Source organism: Peromyscus eremicus, unplaced genomic scaffold (genome assembly GCF_949786415.1).
Source record: "Peromyscus eremicus unplaced genomic scaffold, PerEre_H2_v1 PerEre#2#chr22_unloc_1, whole genome shotgun sequence".
Taxonomy (NCBI): domain Eukaryota; kingdom Metazoa; phylum Chordata; class Mammalia; order Rodentia; family Cricetidae; genus Peromyscus; species Peromyscus eremicus.
In genome coordinates, this window is record NW_026734286.1 from 10,186,868 (window position 1) to 10,207,204 (window position 20,337).

Sequence of the window (20,337 nt, forward strand, 5' to 3'; positions counted from 1 at the left end):
ATTTTGGGTAAAACCAGGGCTTACCAGGAGAGCCTGTGAAGGGGCCTATGGCGACTGCTTTCATTTTTATTAACTTGATTTTGTGAGACAGAGTTTCTCTGTGTAGCCCTGGCTGTCCTGGAATTCACTATGTAGACCAGGGTGATCTCGAACTCACAAAGACCGAGCTGCCTCTGCCTCCCCAGGCCTGTGCCATCATGCCTGGCTTTTTAAACATTTAGAAAATTTTATTTATGTGTATGAGCTTGTGTTTGTGCACACGTGCGTGCCCCGTGCCCGTAGAGCGTATCGGATTCCCAAATCTGGAATGGCTGCGCTGCCGTGGGGTGTGGGACTCGAACCCAAGTCCCCCGCGAGGGCTGCCCGCGGCCACCCCCTCTGCTCTCTGCTGCCGCCCCACGGCGGCTTTGCAGGGCACCGTCCACATAATCTCCGCCTGCCGGGAACCCGCGTCTGCAGGGGCATGCCCGCGACTGTGGGAGCACATGGTCTGTGGTGTACGGAGACCACGTGCTGAGTCTGGGCGTGGGAGATCCACAGCCCGTGCCAGCCCATGCCTGCGGTACGGAACAGAGCTAGACTAGAGGGGGGACCGGAAGGACCGTGCGCCTTTCCTATGAGGACAGGTAACCCAGGTCCCCGGGGACACTGGGTCAGCTCACAGCTCAGGGGCCTTCACTGTTTAGGGCAGGATGATGTCACAAAGTGCCTCAGGCAATCCTCCTGCCTCAGCCTCCACGCGCTGGGATTAACAGGCGCCTATGGTGTCTTGGGACCACCTCTCCATGGTGTACCTGTTACTGAACGTGCCCCCCCCACCCCACGGTGCGTCCTGTTCAGGGCTGTGTGACACTGCAGGGGACCCGCTGAGCTGCAGCTTTACTAGTTCAACCTCGCGTGTCTGTGCGTGAACTGTGGGGGGCGCCACCCACGGCGTGTGGCGTGGCACAGCGCATGACCTGGGGGGGGACGACCCTTGGAGGCTGTGAGGGGGGTGTCCACGCAGTCCCCGCAGAGCGTGGAACACACGCGCCAGTGCGTGAAAAGCAGCTTTATTCCGGGGTTGCGCGGGGGACCGGGGGTCTGGGGTCCCGGGGTGCGGGGCGCGGATCCGCAGCCTAGCGCACGCCGCACTCTGCCTGCAGCCGCTCCTGCTCCAGCGCGCGCACCAGGTCGCGCACGAACTGCACCTCGGCGGCCACCTGGGCGGCCAGCGCGTCGTAGCGGTTCTCCAGGCGACCCAGGCGGCGCTTCAGGCCCCCGGCGCCCAGCAGCGCCGCCCGCGTCTCCTCCTGCGCGCGCGTGCGCAGGGCCTCCGTCCGTCCCAGCTCCGTGCGCAGGCGCCGCAGGTCGCGACCCAAGCCCGCGCTCCCGTCGCGGCAGCGCGCCTCCCGCTGCTCGGCGGCCGCGCGCAGCGCGCACACGCGCTCCCGGCACTGGCGCCGGCCCCGCTGCAGCTCCCGCAGCCCCTGCTCCGCCGCTGCCACGTCCTCCAGCACGCGCGAGAAGCGCTCGAAGCTGGCGTAGCTCGTGTTGCGCGGCATGCTCGAGTGTGACTTGAGGCTGTACTCGCGCAGGCGCGCCGCGCGCAGCCGCCGCCGCTCCGGCTTCCGGGCGCCGTCCTCGCGCCTGCGCACCTGCGGGGGAAGGCGGTGAGGCCGGGGGTCCATGGCCCGCCGCCCGCCCTCCCCGGGGTCCGAGGCCTCACCTTGATCCAGGAGTGCTCCAGGCTCTGTGCGATCGTCATCCTCCTCCTGCGGGAAGGGGCGCGTTAGAGCTGTGGGACTCCACCTCGGTGGCACCACCCCGGTCAGGGCGACAGGGGTCATCGCGGACAGCACCCCATATGGGATGACCCCCGTCACCCACGCGCGCCCCACCCCATCCTCCTAGGTACATGGGGAGCCACAGGCTGCCACCCCGTCCCCCCCGGCCAGGTTGGCTGTACTCTGCCAGCCCCCCGAGGGTTTGCTGGGACACTGGTGCCGTGGGGTCCCAGAGGGCACAGAGGCCGGTGAACACGGCAGGTGACGACGGGGGCCAGCCTGGGCTACAACAGAACGCCCCGAGCCGGCTGCACGGGGTTCTCCTACTTGGGGTCCTTGACCAGCAGCCTGCGGATGAAGTCCTTGGCCAGCTCGCTGGTGCTGCTGAAGTACTCCTCGTCGAAGTCATAGTTCACAGCCGAGATGTTCGTCAGCGTCTCCTGCTTGGTCTCCCCCAGGAACGGGGACGCCCCGCTCAGGCTGCAGGGCGGAGGGCGGGCACGCTGAGGTTAGCTGGCGGAGGCGACACCCACCCACCCTCTCCGCTGTCACTGTCACCTGACACGGCCAGGGTCATCTGGGATGGGGACCTCTGGGGTGTTTTCACTGTCGGCAACGGTGAGCAATGCCAGCCCCGAGCAAGGGTCCCATAAACCAGCCAGGAGGCGGGGCCCTCCCAGTCCCTGCCCGACCCCCTCCAATGGCCGGCTGTGAGAGCAAACCCTTTCCTCCCCAAGGCGGGCTTGGTCAGTTTTGGTCACAGCAACAGAAAGCTAACTGGAGCATCTCTGGGCGCCTGACAGTCCAGCGCACTGGCCGCTCCGGAGAAGCAGGAGACACGTCTCCAGGGAAGGGAAGGGGCAACCCCGGAACAGGGTCAGCAAACCTCAGTGAGACTGGGGCGTGGTCAGGGCGGAGCCCCGCCCAGAATCCCCAGTGAGGGGCTGGGGGCGTGGTCAGGGCGGAGCCCCGCCTAGAACCCCCCAGTGAGGGCTGGGGGCGTGGTCAGGGCGGAGCCACAGTGACTCAGCTCCTTCCCTGGCTGTCTCCCAGCCCTTGCAATGGGTCTCAACCCTGACCCTGGCCTCTGGCAGGTGCAGACCGAGGTCCCTCCGGGCACTCACAGGATGTAGGTGATGACGCCGATGCTCCTGTGGGGGCAGAAAAGATGGGTCAGCATGGCCAGGGCAGCACCCTAGGCCTCGGGCACAGGCCCCCGACTCCGTAGGGCCAAGGGTTCGAGAGAGCGGTCAGTGTCAGTCACAGGGTCTCCTGAGCACTGGGCTAATGCCAGGACGGCAGGTCCACGGGTCCTCCGGATGGACGCGGCCCAGACCAGCGTCTGAGCAGGAGGCCATCCAGGGCCTACACCCTCGCTAGCTGTCTCTGGTCTGAACAGCTGGGGAGGACGCAGCGCGGCGGGCGGGCGGGCGGGCGGGTGCGTGCGCATGTCTGGGGAGCACAGGGAGGGCAGAGCAGCCAGGGCCTCACCCCACCCCACTCACCACATGTCAGCCTCCAAGCCCAGCGGCTCGTAGTTGACGATCTCGGGAGCTGTGGGAGACAGGGTCGCGGAGGCAGGTCAGGCTGAGGACGCGCAGGGCCCCCCCTCCCCCACACACACCCCGGCAGTGCCCGCGCCGGCCCCTCACCCACGAACTCGGGCGTGCCGAAGATGTTCTTGAATTCGCTGCCAGCCTCGATCCTGTGCGCGATGCCGAAGTCGATGAGCTTGATGCGCGGGCTGGCCGCGTGCTTGTCCAGCAGCATGATGTTCTCGGGCTGCAGGACGGCAGGTGTGACCCTCGAGGACACACAGACAGACAGACAAGACACACACACACACACACACACACACACACACACACACACACACACACACACACACATGCAGCACGTGCTCTACCTTCAGGTCGAAGTGCGCGATGCGCTTGGAGTGCAGGTAGTGGACGCCGTCCAGGATCTGCTTGAGGAACTGCGTGGCCTCGTCCTCCGTCAGCGACTCCTTCTCGGCCAGGAAGTCGAAGAGCTCGCCGCCGGACACCAGCTCCAGGATGAGCACCACGTCCGTCTTGTTCTCGAACACGTCGTGCAGCGTGATGATGTTGGGGTGGCGGATCTCGCGCAGGATGCTCACCTCGCGCTCGATCTCCTCCCGGCTCACACCGCGCCGGCTGGAGGGCAGGCGCCGCTTCTTGATGAACTTGGCCGCGTACTCCATGCCCGTGCCCTTCTGCTGGCACTTGCGTACAATGGCAAACTGGCCGCTGCAGGGGAGAGGACAGCTGAGCGCCGCGGGCCCGGAGGAAGCCAGGGCTCTGCACCCAGCAGTGTCCCCCGGGGCTCCCACAGCAGCAGGTCCGCCCCAAGAGTCAGGAGAGGGCGGCTAGGGGAGACAGCCTGGGCCAGGGAGCATCAGGGACCCGAGAAAAGTCAAGCGCGGTTAGCCCCAGTGCCGAGGGAGAGAGAAGGGCCCCTAGCCAGGGGATCCAGCCGCTTCAGGGAGCTCCAGGTTCACGCAGTGAGGCACCCGGTCTCAAAAACCCAGGTGACATAAAAGTGGGGTTCCTCAGACAGGCACGGTGACCATGCCTTTGACCCCAGCACTCAGGAGGCAGAGTGGGGGGGATCTCAACTTCAAGCCCAGCCCCTTCCTCCAAGACGAAAACCTTAGCTGTTACAGCAAAGACCCTGAGGACAGGAAGCCAACACCTCAGCAGTTTCAGGAAGTCCCTGAAGTTGACTCAGACCAGCTGGGCTGCCAGGGAGAGGCTCGGGAAACCAAGCCACCCTGGGAGGCTGTACAGTGTGTTCCAGGTCCTCGGATTTCACACGCCGTCACCCATGCTGGGGGCGTCAGAGACACAGCTGTCTTTGAGCTGTTTCTGCTGTCAGTAACCCTGTGCTGGTTGGGTTTTGTCAACCAGACAACCCTAAACCTATCCTGGAAGGGGGACCTTGTTGTGGAATATTAACTATGTAAATATGTGTTACATTTGGTTATGTGTGGAACATTACTTTAGGCAAAGATGTGTTACATTTGTTTCTGCTGCATTTGTTTAACTATGTAAAGATGTGTTGGTTTGCCTGCCTAAGACACCTGACTGAGATGGCTCAGAGGTTAAGAGCACTGGCTGCTCTTCCAGAGGTCCTGAGTTCAATTCCCAGCACCCACATGGTGGCTCACAACCATCTGTAATGAGGTCTGGCTCCCTCTTCTGGCCTTCATGCTGACATGCAGGCAGAACACTGTGTAATTAAAAAAGAAAGAAAGAAAGAAAAAAAGCTGAACAGTAGCTGAACAGCTGGGCAGTAGAGTGTGAGAATGGAGAGAACGAGGGAGAGAGAGGGAGATGCCTGGGCCCAGTCAGGCAGCCACCAGCCAGACATGGAGTAGAACATACAGAATAAAAGGTAAAAGGTCCCAAGGCAAAAGGGAGATGAAGAGAAACAGGTTAAATTAAGCTGTAAGCCTGTGTGTCAGGAGGGCCGAGTGGTCTAAGGCACCAGACTCAAGTTAAGCTGTAAGAGCTAGCAAGAAACGAGCCTAAAATTAGGTCTCCATGCCACGATTTGGAAGCTGGTCGGTGGCCCAAGAAAAGGCACATCTGTGGGTCGTGTTCTTGATTGATAACTGATATGGAAGGGGCCAGCCCATAGTGAGTGTTTCCATCCCTGAGCTGCTGGTCCTGGGTTCTAGAAGAAAGCAAGCCAGTCAGCAGCTCCCTCCATGGCCTCTGCGTCAGCTCCTGCCTCCAGGGCCCTGCCCTGAGAGCTGTGAGCTGAAATGAAGCTTCTCATCCCCAAGCTGCTTTCAGTCAGTGTCTTATCACAGCAACAGAGACAACCCCAACCCTGTTTCTGCAAGTGACCCCAACAAAACTCACTGGTTCACCAATTTGGTTCACCAATTTGGGCTATGGTGCTGTCCCCACCGTGGTCTGTCACTGGTTCCCTGTCTGGGGTGAGGGGAGGGCCACGGCTCCCCAGGAAACACATCACACAACACAGTGAGCACCCAACAAGGAGACAACCAGGATGAGCTCCGGAGCCGAGAGCATGGCCATGCAACTGAGGCTGTGCCGGGCGGAGGGCGGCACTCCGCTGCTGACTCTGGAAGGTGACCTTTCCTACATGGTACAGGACAGTGTGCTTCCCTACTGGGCCAGCAGACCCTACAGTAGCTGGGGACACAGGCAGCCATGGCTGAAGTCTGGGTGGGGACAGCGGACATCCCACGGATGCTGTTTGCCTATTAAGTGGCATGGGGTGGCTCATCTGCCTGACGGGTGGGGTCCAGTGAGTATGGGGTGCCCTGCAAAGGGCTGAAGGGTTAGAACAAATGTTGCAGTCTGTGAGAGTAACATGAAAGGGGGGTTCCGTGGAGGCTGTGTGGCCAGGGCTGTGTGTAGTAAAACAAGTTTCAGGCTGAGGGGGCAGAGGCCGGGATGGTGATAGATACCACTGCTGTTTCTTACACCAGGACACACGTGGAGCCCCTGGGAAGAACTGGGTAGTGAGTACGTCAGGGCTGGAGTGACAGACAGATGAGGACTGTGAAAGTGACATCTGACACCAGTTCATCAGGCCATGAGGGCTGCTCAAGCCTGCACACACTCACATTGAGCCACAGTCCTCGGGAGAACCGCAGACCAAATGCAGCGCTCCTGAGCCCTTGGATGTCACCGGCTGGCCCAGTACTTCAGCATGGTAAGAAACAGGGACGGACGGGTGATCCCTACAGCACCTTAGCCCAGGGACAGGAAGGAGGCCTCCAGGGCTGGCAGCACCCAACAGCCCCATGTAAAGTAGTGGATTAACTGGGTTTCTGCTGGTGCTGATATCTGGACTTCTGTGTTCTAGAAGCTTCAATTCTTGGGGTCTCTGGGGGTACCAGATACACAGCAGGGGTTAAAGGGAGTAAGCCTGGCCGACTGGAGGGTAGATGCTCCCCTAACCCTGGACACAGGCTCACCTGTGCGTGTGTGTGTGTGCACACGCGTACATGCACACACACACACACACACACACACACCCCTCTTCTCATGTGACTCCTGGAGTCACTTGACACTGATCCCGGGGATGACCCAGGCTCTCCCCCACCTGGTGCTATGGGACTCTGTAGTGTCCTGGCTGTCACCTACAGGTAACACAAAGCCGACACTTGTGTATTCTACACACAGACACCCATGTGTGAGTGCCACTAAAGAACAGCAGTGTAAACATTAAAAGTCCATTCAAGCCGGGCAGGGGTGGCACAGGCCTTTAATCCCAGCACTGGGAGGCAGGGACAGGTGAATCACTCTGAGTTCGAGGCCAGCCTGGACTACAGAGCGAGATCCAGCACAGGCAGAGACACACAGAGAAACCCTGTCTTGAAAACCAAAATAATAAAACAACAACAACAAAGATTGCCAGGCTGGAGAGATGCTCAGCGGTTAGCGCACCGGTTGCCCCCTGCAGAGGACCCGGGTTCCCAGCACCCACGGGGCTCACAACCGCCCGTGACTCCAGTTCTGGGAACCGGATGCCCTCTTCCGCCCTCTGCAGGTACTGCACACACACACACACACACACACACACACACACGAAATGAATATTGTAAGAAAAAGACCCAATTGCTGAGGACGTCACATGCTAAGGCGAGGCCTGAGCCTAAAGTGTCCCCTCCCTGCGGCTGGGCCCTTGTGGGCCACAGGGAGCTGCAAAGGTGGGCAGGGAGAGCTGCAGCAGCATCCTTCACATGATGGGCAGGATGTCAGCCAGTCAGAGGCGGGGCCTACAGCTAGGACCAGCTTTCTGATTGGACGAGAGCCCCAGGCCCCAGGGGAAGCCCCTTGGGCTTGGCATTTGTGACTGGCACCTGGCTTATGACCTCTGGCTGTGGCGGCTCCCATGCTCACTTAGACAGTTTGCTCGTTTTCTGCCTTTGCCTCATTGTGTTTTATAGACAATCCATGTGGCCGAGACTTGCCGCCGGCCGCGCTCTGGAGAAGGTGGTGACGACACAGAGGTTCGGGCTCATGTCACTCTCTCCAGGACCCAGGGACCTGGGGGTGGGGTGAGGCCAAGCAAGGGGCTCCCCAGGACTAACACCATCCACGGGGGATCTTGGTTTTTTTTTTTTTTTTTTTTTTTGGTTTTTTTTTGAGACAGGGTTTCTCTGTGTAGCTTTGCGCCTCTCCTGGAACTCACTTGGTAGCCCAGGCTGGCCTCGAACTCACAGAGATCCGCCTGGCTCTGCCTCCCGAGTGCTGGGATTAAAGGCGTGCGCCACCACGGCCCCCACGGGGGATCTTAAACAGCGTTCCCAGGGAGGCAGGCACTCCGCCCTGCAGGGAGGCCCCTCAGACAGGAAGTCCCTGGAACCGAGCGGACATGCTGAGCCCTCCCACCCCAGGAACAGGAGCAGAAAGGACAGCCGAGAGACGCTGTCACACCAGCCGAGCTGCTGGGGAGGGAGGCTCAGGTCTACGGAGCCACCGGGAAAGGACGCTCTCCGGCCTGTCCTGTGCCTGTGGGCTGTGCAGTGCCCTCCACGTTCCCAGCTTTGTGAGCCGTCCCGCATGCTGGGGTGGGTCCTGGGGATGCAGCTCTCTCGGTCATTTCTGCTCCTGGAAGTGACGCCTCGCCCACAGTCCCGGGAGTGTCCCCTGTAAAACTCATGGTTCACCACGCCAGACTTGGGTGGCGTCCGGGGCTTGGTCTGTCGTTGGCTCGCTATCTGGGGTGAGTCTACGCTTCTCCTTTGCCCAGCACATCACCATCTCAGCTACAACAACAACCAAACCTCACTATGTAGCCCAGGCTGGCCTTGAACTCAGTGAACCCGTCCTCAGCCTCCTGAGGGCTGGGAAGATGGGGGTCTGCCACAACACCCAGGTTTTTTTGTTTTGTTTTGTTTTTTGATAAATTATGTTTGGCTGTTTATGTTTGGCTTTTGTTTTTAAAATGGGAGATGGGAGTCCAGCCATGTGGCCTGGCCCACGTGACCGTCCTGCCTTGTTCTCACAGCAACTGGGGCAGCAGACCTCCTGCAGACCAGGACCCCCAAACAGGAAGGTTTAGGGGAGCAGAGTGCACCTGTCATCCTAGTGCTGGGGAGGTGGAGACAGGAGGGTCAGAAATTCAAGGTCAGCCTTGACCACACGGTGAGTCTGAAGCCAGGCTGGGCTACCAGAGACAATATGGAGCTGGTGAGCCGGTGGGGGGGTGGCACCAACCCTGACAACCAGAGCTCTACCTCCAAAGCCGGAGTGGGGAGAACCGACTCCTGCACGTTGTTCTCAGACCCCCACATGCGCACAACAGCACAATGCACAGGCATGTGCACACACACAAGTAAACAGAAGTTACTAAGCCAGGTGTGGTGGCCACGCCTTTAATCCCAGCACTCTGGAGGCAGAGGCAGGAGGATCTCTGTAAGGTCAGGCCAGCCTGGGCTACAGAGTGAGACTTTTGTCTCAAAACAGCAGGAACATGTTGCTGTTCTGAAAAGCTGTGTGCCCGAGGAGAGCGCTGTGGGTCACAGAGCCTGCCACGGTGGGTGGACTGAGTGCGCCTGGGGAAGAGGCCTGGAAGGCACCAGCCCTGCCTGACCCGGACAGGTGTCCATATCCACTACACCAACACTTTGTCCCCTGATGGAGCTGGGGGAAGGGAGAGAGTCCCAGGACTGGGGCACCGATGGTCACTCGCCAGGTCCCCTCCACAGACAGCACCCACAGCTGGGTCACCACCCCTAACTCCATGGTGACTCCAGCAGCTCACTCCTGGGGGCTGGGGGGAGTCACAGAGAGGCCCCAGGGGACACTGAGGGGTACCAGGGATGTGTGGTGTTGTCTATGCGGTGGCCCTGAGACAAGAGCCACCGTCATCCCCACTTCACAGCTGAGGAGGACAGTGTTCAGCCAGGGCCACACAGGGCACACAAAGCTGGACCCTCGCCGCGGGGAGGTACCACTCACTGCAGGACGCAGCCTGCACCTGGCTCTGAACACGCTGCTCCAGCACGTGGGTGCCCGCCCTCAGCTTAAGGCCCGCACGGTCACCAAGAACCCAGAGGAGCGCGTACCTCACCATCCAGCACAGAATGACCTAGGCCACCTGAGCCACTCCGGCTGGGACACGTGTCCACTCCACATATCAAGGCTACTCGGGGCCGAGGCCAAGGGAGGGGAGGGGCCGCGGTGGGCGCGCTGGGGCCCCTCAGGCTGATCTTAGCTCCAGGACTGCTCTAGGCTTCCAAGACCCTGAGTGTATGGCAGCACCATGGATGCCCATCCCCAGATCCTGTAGACCTTACTCCATCACCATAAATGCAGGGACAGGCACTTCCTGGCATTGTTCCCGGCACTTAGAGCCACGTGAGCCGGGAGCTGGAGGCCCGGTGGGCCGGTAAAGCACGGGGATCAGAGTTCAATCCCCAGGTCACACACGGGGTGGTCGCGTGTGCCTGGAACCCTGGCACGGGGGAACTGCGGCTCCTCGCTCAGCTTTGCACAATATAAAAATAAATCTTCAGAAAAGAGCTGGGCAATGGTGGCGCACGCCTTTAATCCCAGCACTCAGGAGGCAGAGCCAGGTGGATCTCTGTGAGTTCAAGGCCAGCCTGGGCTACAGAGTGAGATCCAGGACAGGCGCAAAGCTACACAGGGAAACCCTGTCTCGAAAAAACAAAAAAAAAAAAAAAAAATCTTCAGAAAAGGGTGGGGAGCGACAGAAGGCGGCATGGGAACTCAGCCTGCACCTGCACCTGCACACACGCACACACGCACACACGCATACACGCACACCCGGGACCCACGTGGCGGAGGAGAGCCAATGGCTGTGAGCGGCCCCCTGGCCCCCCCCCACACAAAGTAAAGATGCAGAGACCAGGCAGCGGGTGAGTGCACAGTGCTGCCAGGGCCTGGGCAACATCCACCCCAGCAGCAGAAACACTTTCAATGCATGGCACAGCATGGCACATCAGGATAGGCAAACACGTCCTCTTTGCTAGAAGAGACGTGAGCCCTGAAGCCTGTGACATCACGGGGGTCCCGGAACCATTCCCAAGATATGACCACCCACGGGCTACATTTTCCCGGTCTTCTAGGGGTGGGGGTGGGGGTGCGGCACAGCTAACGCCCAAGAACACCACGAGCTGCCATCCAACCTGTGATCTGTATTTATTTCCATGCGAGTTTTGCCCACAGGGGCCTGAAGAGGGCATCGGATCCCTCAGGACTGGAGGCACAGATGGCTGTGAGCCGCCGTGTGGGTGCTGGGAATCGAACCCAGGTCCTCTGCCAGAGCTGCAAGTGCTCTAACTACTGAACCATCCCTCCAGCCCCACATCTTATTTTTTTTTTTTTTGGGGTCTGGGTCTCACTGAACCTGGGATGGCTCCACATCCCCAGCACCAGGCTCACAGGTGAGACCACCACACGTGGCTCTTTACACGGTGATGGACAGCTGTCTCCCCGGCATTGGCACACAGCTGTTCCCATTTGCCCCACAGTTTAGCTGAGAGGTTGCGGGGGGGGGGGGGGGGGGGGGGGGGGGGGGGGTGTGAACCGGGGAAACTCCTGAAGGAAGTGACTCAGGGTCCCCATGGCGTCAGGAGGACCCTCCCCAGCCTCTGAGCTATTTACATTCCATCCGGATGACATCATGAGGCGGGCCTTGAGGTTCCCAAGGCTGGCCAGGCCAGAACTCGCCAAATAAGGTCTGAGGCCCCTTAGAAAGAGGAGGGCCACGGGGCTGGAGAGATGGCTCAGAGGTTAAGAGCACTGACTGCTCTTCCAAAGGTCCTGAGTTCAATTCCCAGCAACCACATGGTGGCTCACAACCATCTGTAATGAGATCTGGTGTCCTCTTCTGGCCTGCTGTATACATAATAAATAAATCTTTTTAAAAAAAAAAAAAAAAAGAAAGAGGAGGGCCTGGTGGGCAGAGGGGGGGGGGGAGGGAGAGGGGGAGGGGTGTGCCCACCAATGCCCACTGGGCGGGGAGAATCTGACTTTCCCAAGCAAAAACTGCGGAGACTCAAGTGTACCCAATAAGCCTAGGGAGGGAGACCTTCCACGTCTAGAAACAGCGTGTGCAGCGGGGTGGCGACAGCTGTCACCCGGGATGCCAGGTCAACACCCAGGGCTCTGACACGTGACCCGAGTTCAGTCCCTGGGACCCGCGTGGTAGACACCAGACTCCAGGAAGTTGTGCTGTACATCCGTGGTACAGTCACAAACACACATGCAACGTAGTAACTACATAAAGGAAGTTCAAGGCCAGCCTGGGGAACATGAGACCCGCCTCAAAGAGTAAACAGGAGGAAAATCAACCAAGGTATCAACCACGGTCAGGTCCTGGTGCTCGGGAGGCAGAGGCAGTGGATCTGTGAGTGGCGAGCTCCAGACCAGCCAGGGCCACACAGTGAGTGTCTAAAGGGAGAAAACCAACTCGGAACAGCCCACAGCGGGTGCTCAGGCACCACCCTGCCTCAGGGCAGCAGCTGGACGTGTCCCCACAGCTCGCTCAGAGGACGCCATCAGCACACTCAGGAGTCACAGACACAGAGGACAGGAAGGGCGCGGGCATGCGCGCACACCCACGCCACTCACCTGCCCAGCTCCTCTCCCATCTCATAGTGCTCCTCCACATCTTCCTGCCTGAATGTGGACATGGCGGCGGCCTGCCTTCCGGAGGACTCTTGGGACAGGGGAGCTGGGGAGACAAGGGGGAGAGGAGTTGGTCATCAGGGGATCCCATCTTTCCAAGAGGCCCCGTGCTCGCGGGAGGCCTGACTCCTCCCCTGGCGTAAATGAGACCCCTCGTCAATGCCCCGGGTTCCCTGTGGCCATGTAAAGCCCCCACCCAACATTGGGTCATGGCAGAGCAAACCTGTCCTCCCAGCACTGGGGAGAAGCCTGGAGGGTTACAAGTTCAAAGGCATCCCCAAATCCCTGGGAGAGTTGGAAGCCAGGCTGGGCTACGCGAGACTACCTGTGTGTGTGCGTGTGCGTACGTGTGCGTGCGCACACGCGTGCGCAGGGGACCGGAGATGGCTCGGATACTAAGAGTGGGTGCTGCTCTCAGAGTGTCCGAGCTCGGTTCCCAACGCCCACAGCAGCTGACCGACTACACGGGCCACACTGTGATCTAACGCCCTCTCCTGGCCACCCCAGGTGCCTGCACGCACGCACGCACGCACGCACGCACGCACAAACAGGTACAGATAAAATTACAGGAACACAGTGACATCGCACACCGCCCACGTAACCATAGGTGCAGAGTGCACGTCCCCGACTGCTACCCCAGCACACCCTGGGGTGCATGCGATCTCTGCTCTCAATGTTCTTCCACAGCCTCCAGCTCTCGGGGTCCCCACCTGTCAATCATGCCCACCTGCACCCCGGAACTCAGGGGCGTCGCCAGAGGGCTGACGCATGCGCAGTCACAGCGGCCCGTCTCCCGGCTGAAGCGTCCTGAGGCCGACCTACCCCCGCGGTGGCCGCCCCCGGCTCCCGCCCTCGCCGCGTGTCCCCCGGGGGCCCGACACGTCGCCCCGGCCCGTCCGTACCATCCACGGTCCGCAGGTCCCCGCCCGATGCCAGCGAAGCCCCCGCGACCTCCTCCTGCGGAAGTCCCCAGGAGGCATCTGCGCATGTGCCAAACGCGCAGACACACCCCTGCCGAGACCGGAAGCCAGCGCTGGTTGGCCCGTGTCACGACCACGAGGACGGAAGCCAGCGCTCATTGGTCAGCATGACCACCCCCGGGCGGAAGTGCCCGCAGGTGACGTGGCGCCTGAGCCGGAAGCCAGCGCTCATTGGCCGCAGCACCGGCGCGCACGACACCAGCGTCGTCGGCGAGCGCAGGCGGCGCGGTCGCCATTGGTCGGAGGGAGCTGCCTGCCGACGCCAGTGGCCAAGGCCGCGGGGCCGCGGGGCCGCGGGGCCGCCCAGCACGGCTGCGGGGAAGGTCCCGGTGAGCCCAGGTGCGGGGGAAGGTCCCGGTTAGCTCGGGACCCGCGGGTCGTGGAAGGTCCCGGTGAGCCCGGGGCCGGCACCAGCCCATCCCTGCCCGACCGCACAGCACAGGAGCAGCACCGGGAGGTCAACCATAGCAGTTTATTACTCCAGGGTCGCACAGCCAGGGCCCGGCAGGCCGCCCGCCGCCCCTCTGGGGAAACTCCACTGGGGCCATGGACGACCCGAAAACCTCTGAATGCATTTATTTAGACATCTGACATCTCGGCATTTCCCTCTGAAAACGATAGAGCTGCGTCCCGCCCACCCCATGGCCCGCCAGTCCAGCCTGCAGGGACTCCACTGGAATTCCGAAATAAATAGAATCGGCATCAAGTGTTAGTGCTGAGTGATGGCAGGGTGGCCCCGGCGACCCCCGGGGCGCACTATGGGGACAGTCTCAGGTGTCTTCTGATGGGCAGGCACCGTGCAGTGTGGGCAGTCCCGGGCGCCTACAGTTTGTCCAGGAAGTTGTCCAGCGCGGGGATGCCCTCCTTGAGGCCTTTGCGCTTGCGGGTCTCGGCCACCACCTGGCTGGGTCTGCTGCTGTTGTCAAAAGGGTCCCCAGGCAGGATCTGCCAGTGGTCGAACACGCACTGCGGGAAGGCCTGGCCACCGGTGTTGGAGCGCAGGTCGGCTGTGAACCCTGGACAAGGCCCGGATGACAAGTTCAGCAAGGAGCCTACCCCTAGGTTTGGGCCTCCCCTAGGTGCATGTTTAGCTGACCTGGTGGGAACCCAGGGAGGGGTGACTGGGCTTCCTGCCCAGTCTTTGGTTTCTCTGTATCCCTGGCTGTTCTGAGACTCACTCTGTAGACCAGGCTAGCCTCAAACTCACAGCCAGGGTAGGTACAGACCCCCACTGGTATGCAAACAAGCCACCCCAGAGAGCTGAGGGCACCATGGCACTCACCAAAGGACTCGTTGACAGGCAGGTAGGCCTTGACCACAAACATGGGGGTGCCAGCCACCTGGGACTCCTCAAACACGTGACCACGCTTCCTGTTCAGGACACCGTAGATGCCACCCACAACTTGCTCAGGACACTGAGGAGAAGAGCGGCAGTAAGAATCGGTGCAGAGAAGAAGATGGGCGGGCGGGCGGGCCTCCCACAGCCACCAAGTTTACCTGGATCTCCACCAGGTAGATAGGCTCCATGAGGCGGGGCTGTGCGGTCAGCACACTGGCATAGAGGCAGCGACGGGCTGTGGGGATGATCTGGCCGCCACCCCGGTGGATGGCATCAGCATGCAGGGTCACGTCGTGAACATCAAAGCGCACACCACGCATGTTCTCCTCGCAGAGCGCACCCTGTGGAGACCTGGCTAGTCAGACCCAGCCGTACCCCAACACTGACTCAGATCTCAGCACAGATCCCCGGAGGAACACCGAGGCCCCAAGCACTCACCTCCTTGGTGGCCCACTGGAAGCCAGCCACCACACTGTCCTTGATCTCGTTCAGGTACTGCACACCCTTGGTGATGTCGGTGAGAATGTTGGGGCCAGTGCCATCAGGCCCGAAACACCAGATCTTTCGGGCTTCAGCGACATCCCACTCATACTTCTCAGCCAGGTAGCGTGCCCGAGCCTTGAGCTCCTGGCGGGCAGACACCTCTCCCTTGTCGATGTCCTCGGCCAGGCCGTCGGGGAAGGGCCGGGCCTTCATGTACAGCCGGTTGTGCTTGTTGGGGGACTTGGACAGGCAGAGCACATTAGACTCCTCACTCACGGTCTCCCGGTACGAGACAACAGGGTCCGACTTCTGCAGGAGGAGACACTCAGGGTCACTGCTGAGAAGCCCTTGCGGGCAGCAGCAAAGGAGCAAGGACCTGCTCCTGGCAGGCCCCCGTGCGGGCGCCCACCTTGATGGGGATGCAGGCGTGGTCCTCCTCCAAGTCCTTGAGGCAGATCTCCAAGTGCAGCTCCCCTGCTCCCGCAATGATGTGCTCCCCGGACTCCTCAATGATGCACTGTGGGAACAATGGTCAGCACCCCGCACTCCCTGGGAGGCAGCCCCCAGGTCTGCAGCCAGCACAACCGCACCAGGCCTGGCGCTGGCTGGCTGCCCCCCTCTCCCAGGCTCCCCGCCTCCTCTAATCACAGGACACCAGTGAGCCCTGAGGCACACCTGCACCATGGGGTCGGACTTGGCCAGCCGCTTCAGCCCCTCCACCAGCTTGGGCAGGTCAGCGGGGTTCTTGGCCTCCACAGCCACTCTGACGACAGGGCTGACGCTGAACTTCATCACACGCATGTTGTGCGCGTGCTCAAAGGTGGTGATGGTCCCAGTCTTCACCAGGAACTGGTCTACACCAACCAGCCCCACAATGTTCCCGCAGGGCACGTCCTCGATCGGCTCCACATAGCGGCCCATCATCAGGATGGTTCTAGAGGGAAGGACGGAGGTCAACGGGGCCACCATGGGAAGCAGCCAGGGCTCAGGCAGACGGGGTGCAGCTGCGGGATGGTGCCCACCTCTGGATGGGCTTCAGGTACAAGTCCTCCTTCTTCCCAGGGGTGTAGTTGGGACCCATGATGCGGACCTTGAGTCCCGTCGACACCACCCCGGAGAACACTCTGCCAAAGGCATAGAAGCGGCCTTTGTCCGAGGTTGGCACCATCTTGGAGATGTACATCATGAGAGGGCCCTTGGGGTCGCAGCTTTTAATGCCTGGATAGGAAGGACTTCAAGTCACCGTCCGTTGACTCTGGGGACCCAGAGCAGGGCACGGATGGCCGACACCTACCCATGGCGGCCTCGTCATCAGGTGGCCCCTCGTACAGCAGCTCACAGCGGTACTTCTGGGCGGTGACAGGGGACGGCAGGTGGATGGTGATCATCTGGAGGAGGGCGTCCCCGGCGGGCAGCCAGCGGCGCATCACGGCTTTGAGCAGGGGTTTGCCCTCCTTGTCCTTGTCCTCGCTGTCCAGCTTGATGTCCAGCTTCTCGATCAGCTTGGCCGTCTCCTCCTTTCTGAAGTTCATGATGGCGTCGAACACCTGTACAGAGGGAAGCAGGCAGAGCACAGGGGAGCTGCTTCCCCAGGTGAGGGGACTCGAGGGCCTGCTGCCAGCCGACAGGCCACAGCTCACCCACCTTGAAGATGGGGTCCAGGATGAGCTGGCAGAAGGTGCGGGGGAGCTTCTTCCCGTCGGGGCTGTTAGCGGACTTGCTGAATTTGCCATTGGCCGGATCAAAGTACCTGAGGGGGAGGGGTCACGTCACAGCTCGCTGCACAGGGGTCCTGAGTAGTGCAGGTGAAGCAGGACACCCGACGCTCACTTACCGGTCCCCCCACAGCTTCTTCATCATGTCCTCCACTTTCTTGGCCCGTTCGGCTGGCCCCAACTGGCCCTCGCCTTTGGCTGCAAATTTGGCCACATACATCTCTGCAAACTGCTTCAGAGTGAAAGCCCAGCCATGCAGGCCGGAACCGAAGCCCACGGTGCCCAGCACGGGGTCGATCTGCAGGAGGAGCGCAGCACTGAGCCGAGGAACACCAGCTGGAAGCCCACCCAGCCGAGAGACCCTCAGGCTCAGACACTGAGTTTCTTCAACAGACATCAGGTCAAAGTGAAGAATTTCAGTCATCATGTGTGGCCCAGAATCCCAGTCACTGACCCAACCCCACAGGGTAGGCTCCGCACCATGATGTTGCCCATGGGCCCACTCTCGCCCTCGCCGTAGGTGGAGATGATGACGTTGACATTCTCCACAATGCGCTGGAAAGTCTGGTACAGCTCCTCAGGCTCCAGCTGCAGCTCCAGCAGAGCGCGGTCCATCTTATTCATCATCAGCACGGGCTTGATGCGCTCGGCGATGGCCTGCCGCAGCACGGTCTCCGTCTGCACACACACGCCTGTGGACAGAGCAGGCTTTGAAGGGGTGGCTTTCTTCTAGTTTGTCAAGACAGGGAATCCCTGTAGCCTGGCCTTGAACTCACTCTGTAGACCAGGCTGACCTCGAACTCAGAGATTCACCTGGCTCTGACTCCCAGGTGCTGGGATTAAAGGCGTGCGCCACCGCTGCCTGAGTTTGTGAGCTCATGATGGCTGGCAGATGTCAGAGCCCCTGTGCCCGGACAGTCCCCTGGAGGAGCATAGGGACCCACCGGGCTGTCTCAAATCCCGAGAACGGTAAATGAGTTGGTGTATTTCTGGGTGGGAACGTGTGCAGAGGCGCAGCTTCCCAAGGTTTACAGGTAGCTTAAGTACTTGTGTCTTCTGCAGGAGTACACAGGGCTCAAATCCACGAGACACTTTCTAGTCTCACAAGAGTCTCACTGTACAGACCCGGGTGTTCCATCTGCCACCTTCCTGCTGCTCCTCACAAGTCCAAGGACTGCACCACCACACCCTACCTTGAATTAACACTTAACTCTCTCTGTGGTGGCGCACGCCTTTAATCCCAGGCGGATCTCTGTGAGTTCGAGGCCAGCCCGGTCTACAAGCGAGATCCAGGACAGGCTCCAAAACTACAGAGAAACCCTGTCTTGAGAGAAGAAAAACCTCTCTCCCTCACTGTACCGTTCCCACACCCTGCAAGCCTGTTCGCCTCCACGGGGCCCACAGGACCAGGCCGCCCTCCCCCTGCTCACCAGACACGCAGTCCACCACCACCAGAGCGCCATCGGTGACGCGCAGGGCAGCGGTCACCTCCGAGGAGAAGTCCACGTGGCCTGGGGAGTCGATGAGGTTGATGAGGAAGCCGGAGCCGTCCTTGCTCTGCTTGATGAAGTTCAGGTCGTTCTCGGAGAGCTCGTAGAAGAGGGAGATGGCGCTGGGGTCAGAGGGGACACAGGTCAGCCCCTCCTCCTCCTGGCTCTGTGCCCCAAACTCTGGGCAGGACCGCGCACACCCTCAGCCCACTTACGTGGACTTGATGGTGATGCAGCGCTCCTGTTCGTCCTTCCGAGTGTCGGTGAAGCGGGTCTCCCCGGCTCTCGCCGAGGCGATGATGCCCGCCTTGCACACCAGGGAGTCAGTCAACGTGGACTTGCCGTGGTCCACGTGAGCAATGACCGACATGTTCCTGATGTTGGCTTTCTTGTCCATGATGGCACGGATCTGGTCCACCGTGAAGTTCACCTGCGGGGGAGGGCCGGGGCGCGGGGTCTGAGGACTCGGCCCGGCAGACGGCGGCGGGGCCCCGCACCGTGTCCAGGGCCAGCGAGGGCACGGTGACTCACGCCCGGGACTCGGGGATCAGGAGTCCACGGCCCGCGCAGGCCTCGGTAAGCAAACAGCACGGGGGGCGGCGCGAGGACGCCCGGACTGCGCACCCGGCCGTGGGAGCCGTGGGAGCCCGGCGGGCCCGGCCCGGGGACTGGCACACGCAGGGGACCTCCGCTCCCCACCAACACCCAGGGCCCGCGGCGGGGACGCGGCGGTGCGCTCCGAGGGCCGCGCTCCCCGCCCGCCGCCGCCCCGGCACTCCGCCGGCCGCGGGCACACCGGCCCCGAGGACGGAACCCGGGATCGGCGGCCGCGGCCCGGGGCGCGCAGACATGGCGCCGGCCGCCCGCCCGCCGTCCACGTCCCGCCGCGGCCGCCATGTCCCCTCCCCCGTCCGCCCCCGCGGGGCCCCACGGCCACCTCCCGCCGCCCCGGGGCCCCGGCTCGGCCCCCGGGCCCCGCGGCGCCGCGGTCACTCACCATGGTGGCGGATGGCGACGGATGCTCACGGGCAGACGAGGCGAGCGAGGCGCGCCGGCGATGGCGGCGGCTGCGGCGGAAGAGACCGCTGACGTCAACGCCCCGGCCTTTATAGGCCGACGCCGGTTGGGCGCGTCACGTGACGGCGCGCGCGCCGCGGGTCTCGGCGGCCGGGGCCGGCTGCGGAGGGCACTGCGCGTGCGCGGACCCGCGGCTGGGATTTAACCCCCCGAGCGCCGCGGGTGTGGCCGTGGGCCGCCCGGGTGTGGCCGGCTCCGGCCCGGGACCCCCGGCCCGAGGTCCCCGCGCTCGGTGTTGAAGCTGAGGTGCTCGGGACGCGGTCGCCTCCGAGACGGTTCGCCAGAGGCCGGGTGGATCGGGACAAGCGGGACTGTGAGCTTCGGACCGGGCAGGGCCGGGCCGAGTCCGGCTTCCCGGCCTGAGGTTGTTATGTAATTTGACACCTGGGGGGGGAGCTGCAGACCGCCAGCTTCGGGCACCGCGAGCTGCTTCTGCAAACCCCACCGATGTGCGTTTTTATTGCACCTTTTTCGTAGGAAGCACAGTCTCTCTACGTAGCCCAGGCTGGCCCCAAATCACAGCGATCCGCTTGCCTCTGCAGAGCTGGGATTAAAGGCGTGCGCCACCACCCCCGGGCCTGGGTGCGACACCACAGGGTGTCGGTTAGCCTGTCCAAAGGTTTCAGGCTGGCCCTGTACCCACTAGGCTGTGGAGGTTGTCCTTGAATTCCTGGTCCTCCTGTCGCCAGGAATGGAAAAAAAAAAAGGCGTGGTGGCGCACGCCTTTAATCCCAGCACTGGGAGTCAGAGGCAGGAGGATCTCAGTGTTTGAGGCCAGCCTGGTCTACAGAGCGAGTTCTAGGATAACCTGGGCTATACAGGGAAA

General features: G+C 61.6%; 2 protein-coding genes and 1 non-coding gene across 3 annotated transcripts; all 3 read right to left on the bottom strand.

The window, feature by feature from the left end:
* Positions 1–841: 841 nt before the first annotated feature.
* Dapk3 (death associated protein kinase 3) lies at positions 842–12,480 on the bottom strand. Its single transcript, XM_059252044.1, has 8 exons — positions 12,371–12,480; positions 3,673–4,033; positions 3,419–3,548; positions 3,272–3,320; positions 2,891–2,917; positions 2,094–2,246; positions 1,709–1,754; positions 842–1,637 (listed from the first exon to the last, which is right to left on the bottom strand). Exons 1-8 carry the CDS (start codon positions 12,430–12,432, stop codon positions 1,119–1,121), a joined length of 1,347 nt encoding a protein of 448 aa, XP_059108027.1. The 5' UTR covers positions 12,433–12,480; the 3' UTR covers positions 842–1,118.
* A 1,385-nt stretch (positions 12,481–13,865) lies between these two features.
* On the bottom strand, positions 13,866–19,563 carry Eef2 (eukaryotic translation elongation factor 2). The gene is made up of 14 exons (XM_059252031.1): positions 19,432–19,563; positions 18,650–18,864; positions 18,375–18,556; positions 17,425–17,636; positions 17,064–17,242; positions 16,874–16,979; positions 16,524–16,776; positions 16,252–16,447; positions 15,905–16,163; positions 15,639–15,746; positions 15,185–15,538; positions 14,905–15,087; positions 14,690–14,822; positions 13,866–14,423 (listed from the first exon to the last, which is right to left on the bottom strand). The coding sequence occupies exons 1-14, from the start codon at positions 19,432–19,434 to the stop codon at positions 14,230–14,232; spliced, it is 2,577 nt and encodes an 858-aa protein (XP_059108014.1). The 5' UTR covers positions 19,435–19,563; the 3' UTR covers positions 13,866–14,229.
* Positions 17,312–17,375, bottom strand: LOC131900853 (small nucleolar RNA SNORD37). The gene has a single exon (XR_009376296.1). It is a non-coding gene; the product is annotated as a small nucleolar RNA SNORD37 (small nucleolar RNA).
* Positions 19,564–20,337: the final 774 nt, after the last annotated feature.

Excerpts from the sequence above, each read along its gene's own strand:
- Dapk3 (XM_059252044.1), bottom strand. The coding sequence starts at position 12,432 with ATGTCCACATTCAGGCAGGAAGATGTGGAGGAGCACTATGAGATGGGA. Across the intron at positions 3,321-3,418 it reads CGGCACGCCCGAGTTCGTGG|CTCCCGAGATCGTCAACTAC; the intron begins GTGAGGGGCCGG and ends TGTCTCCCACAG. Across the intron at positions 1,638-1,708 it reads TGGAGCACTCCTGGATCAAG|GTGCGCAGGCGCGAGGACGG; the intron begins GTGAGGCCTCGG and ends CTTCCCCCGCAG.
- Eef2 (XM_059252031.1), bottom strand. Across the intron at positions 17,243-17,424 it reads GGCCCATGGGCAACATCATG|ATCGACCCCGTGCTGGGCAC; the intron begins GTGCGGAGCCTA and ends CTCCTCCTGCAG. Across the intron at positions 14,823-14,904 it reads TCTACCTGGTGGAGATCCAG|TGTCCTGAGCAAGTTGTGGG; the intron begins GTAAACTTGGTG and ends TCTTCTCCTCAG.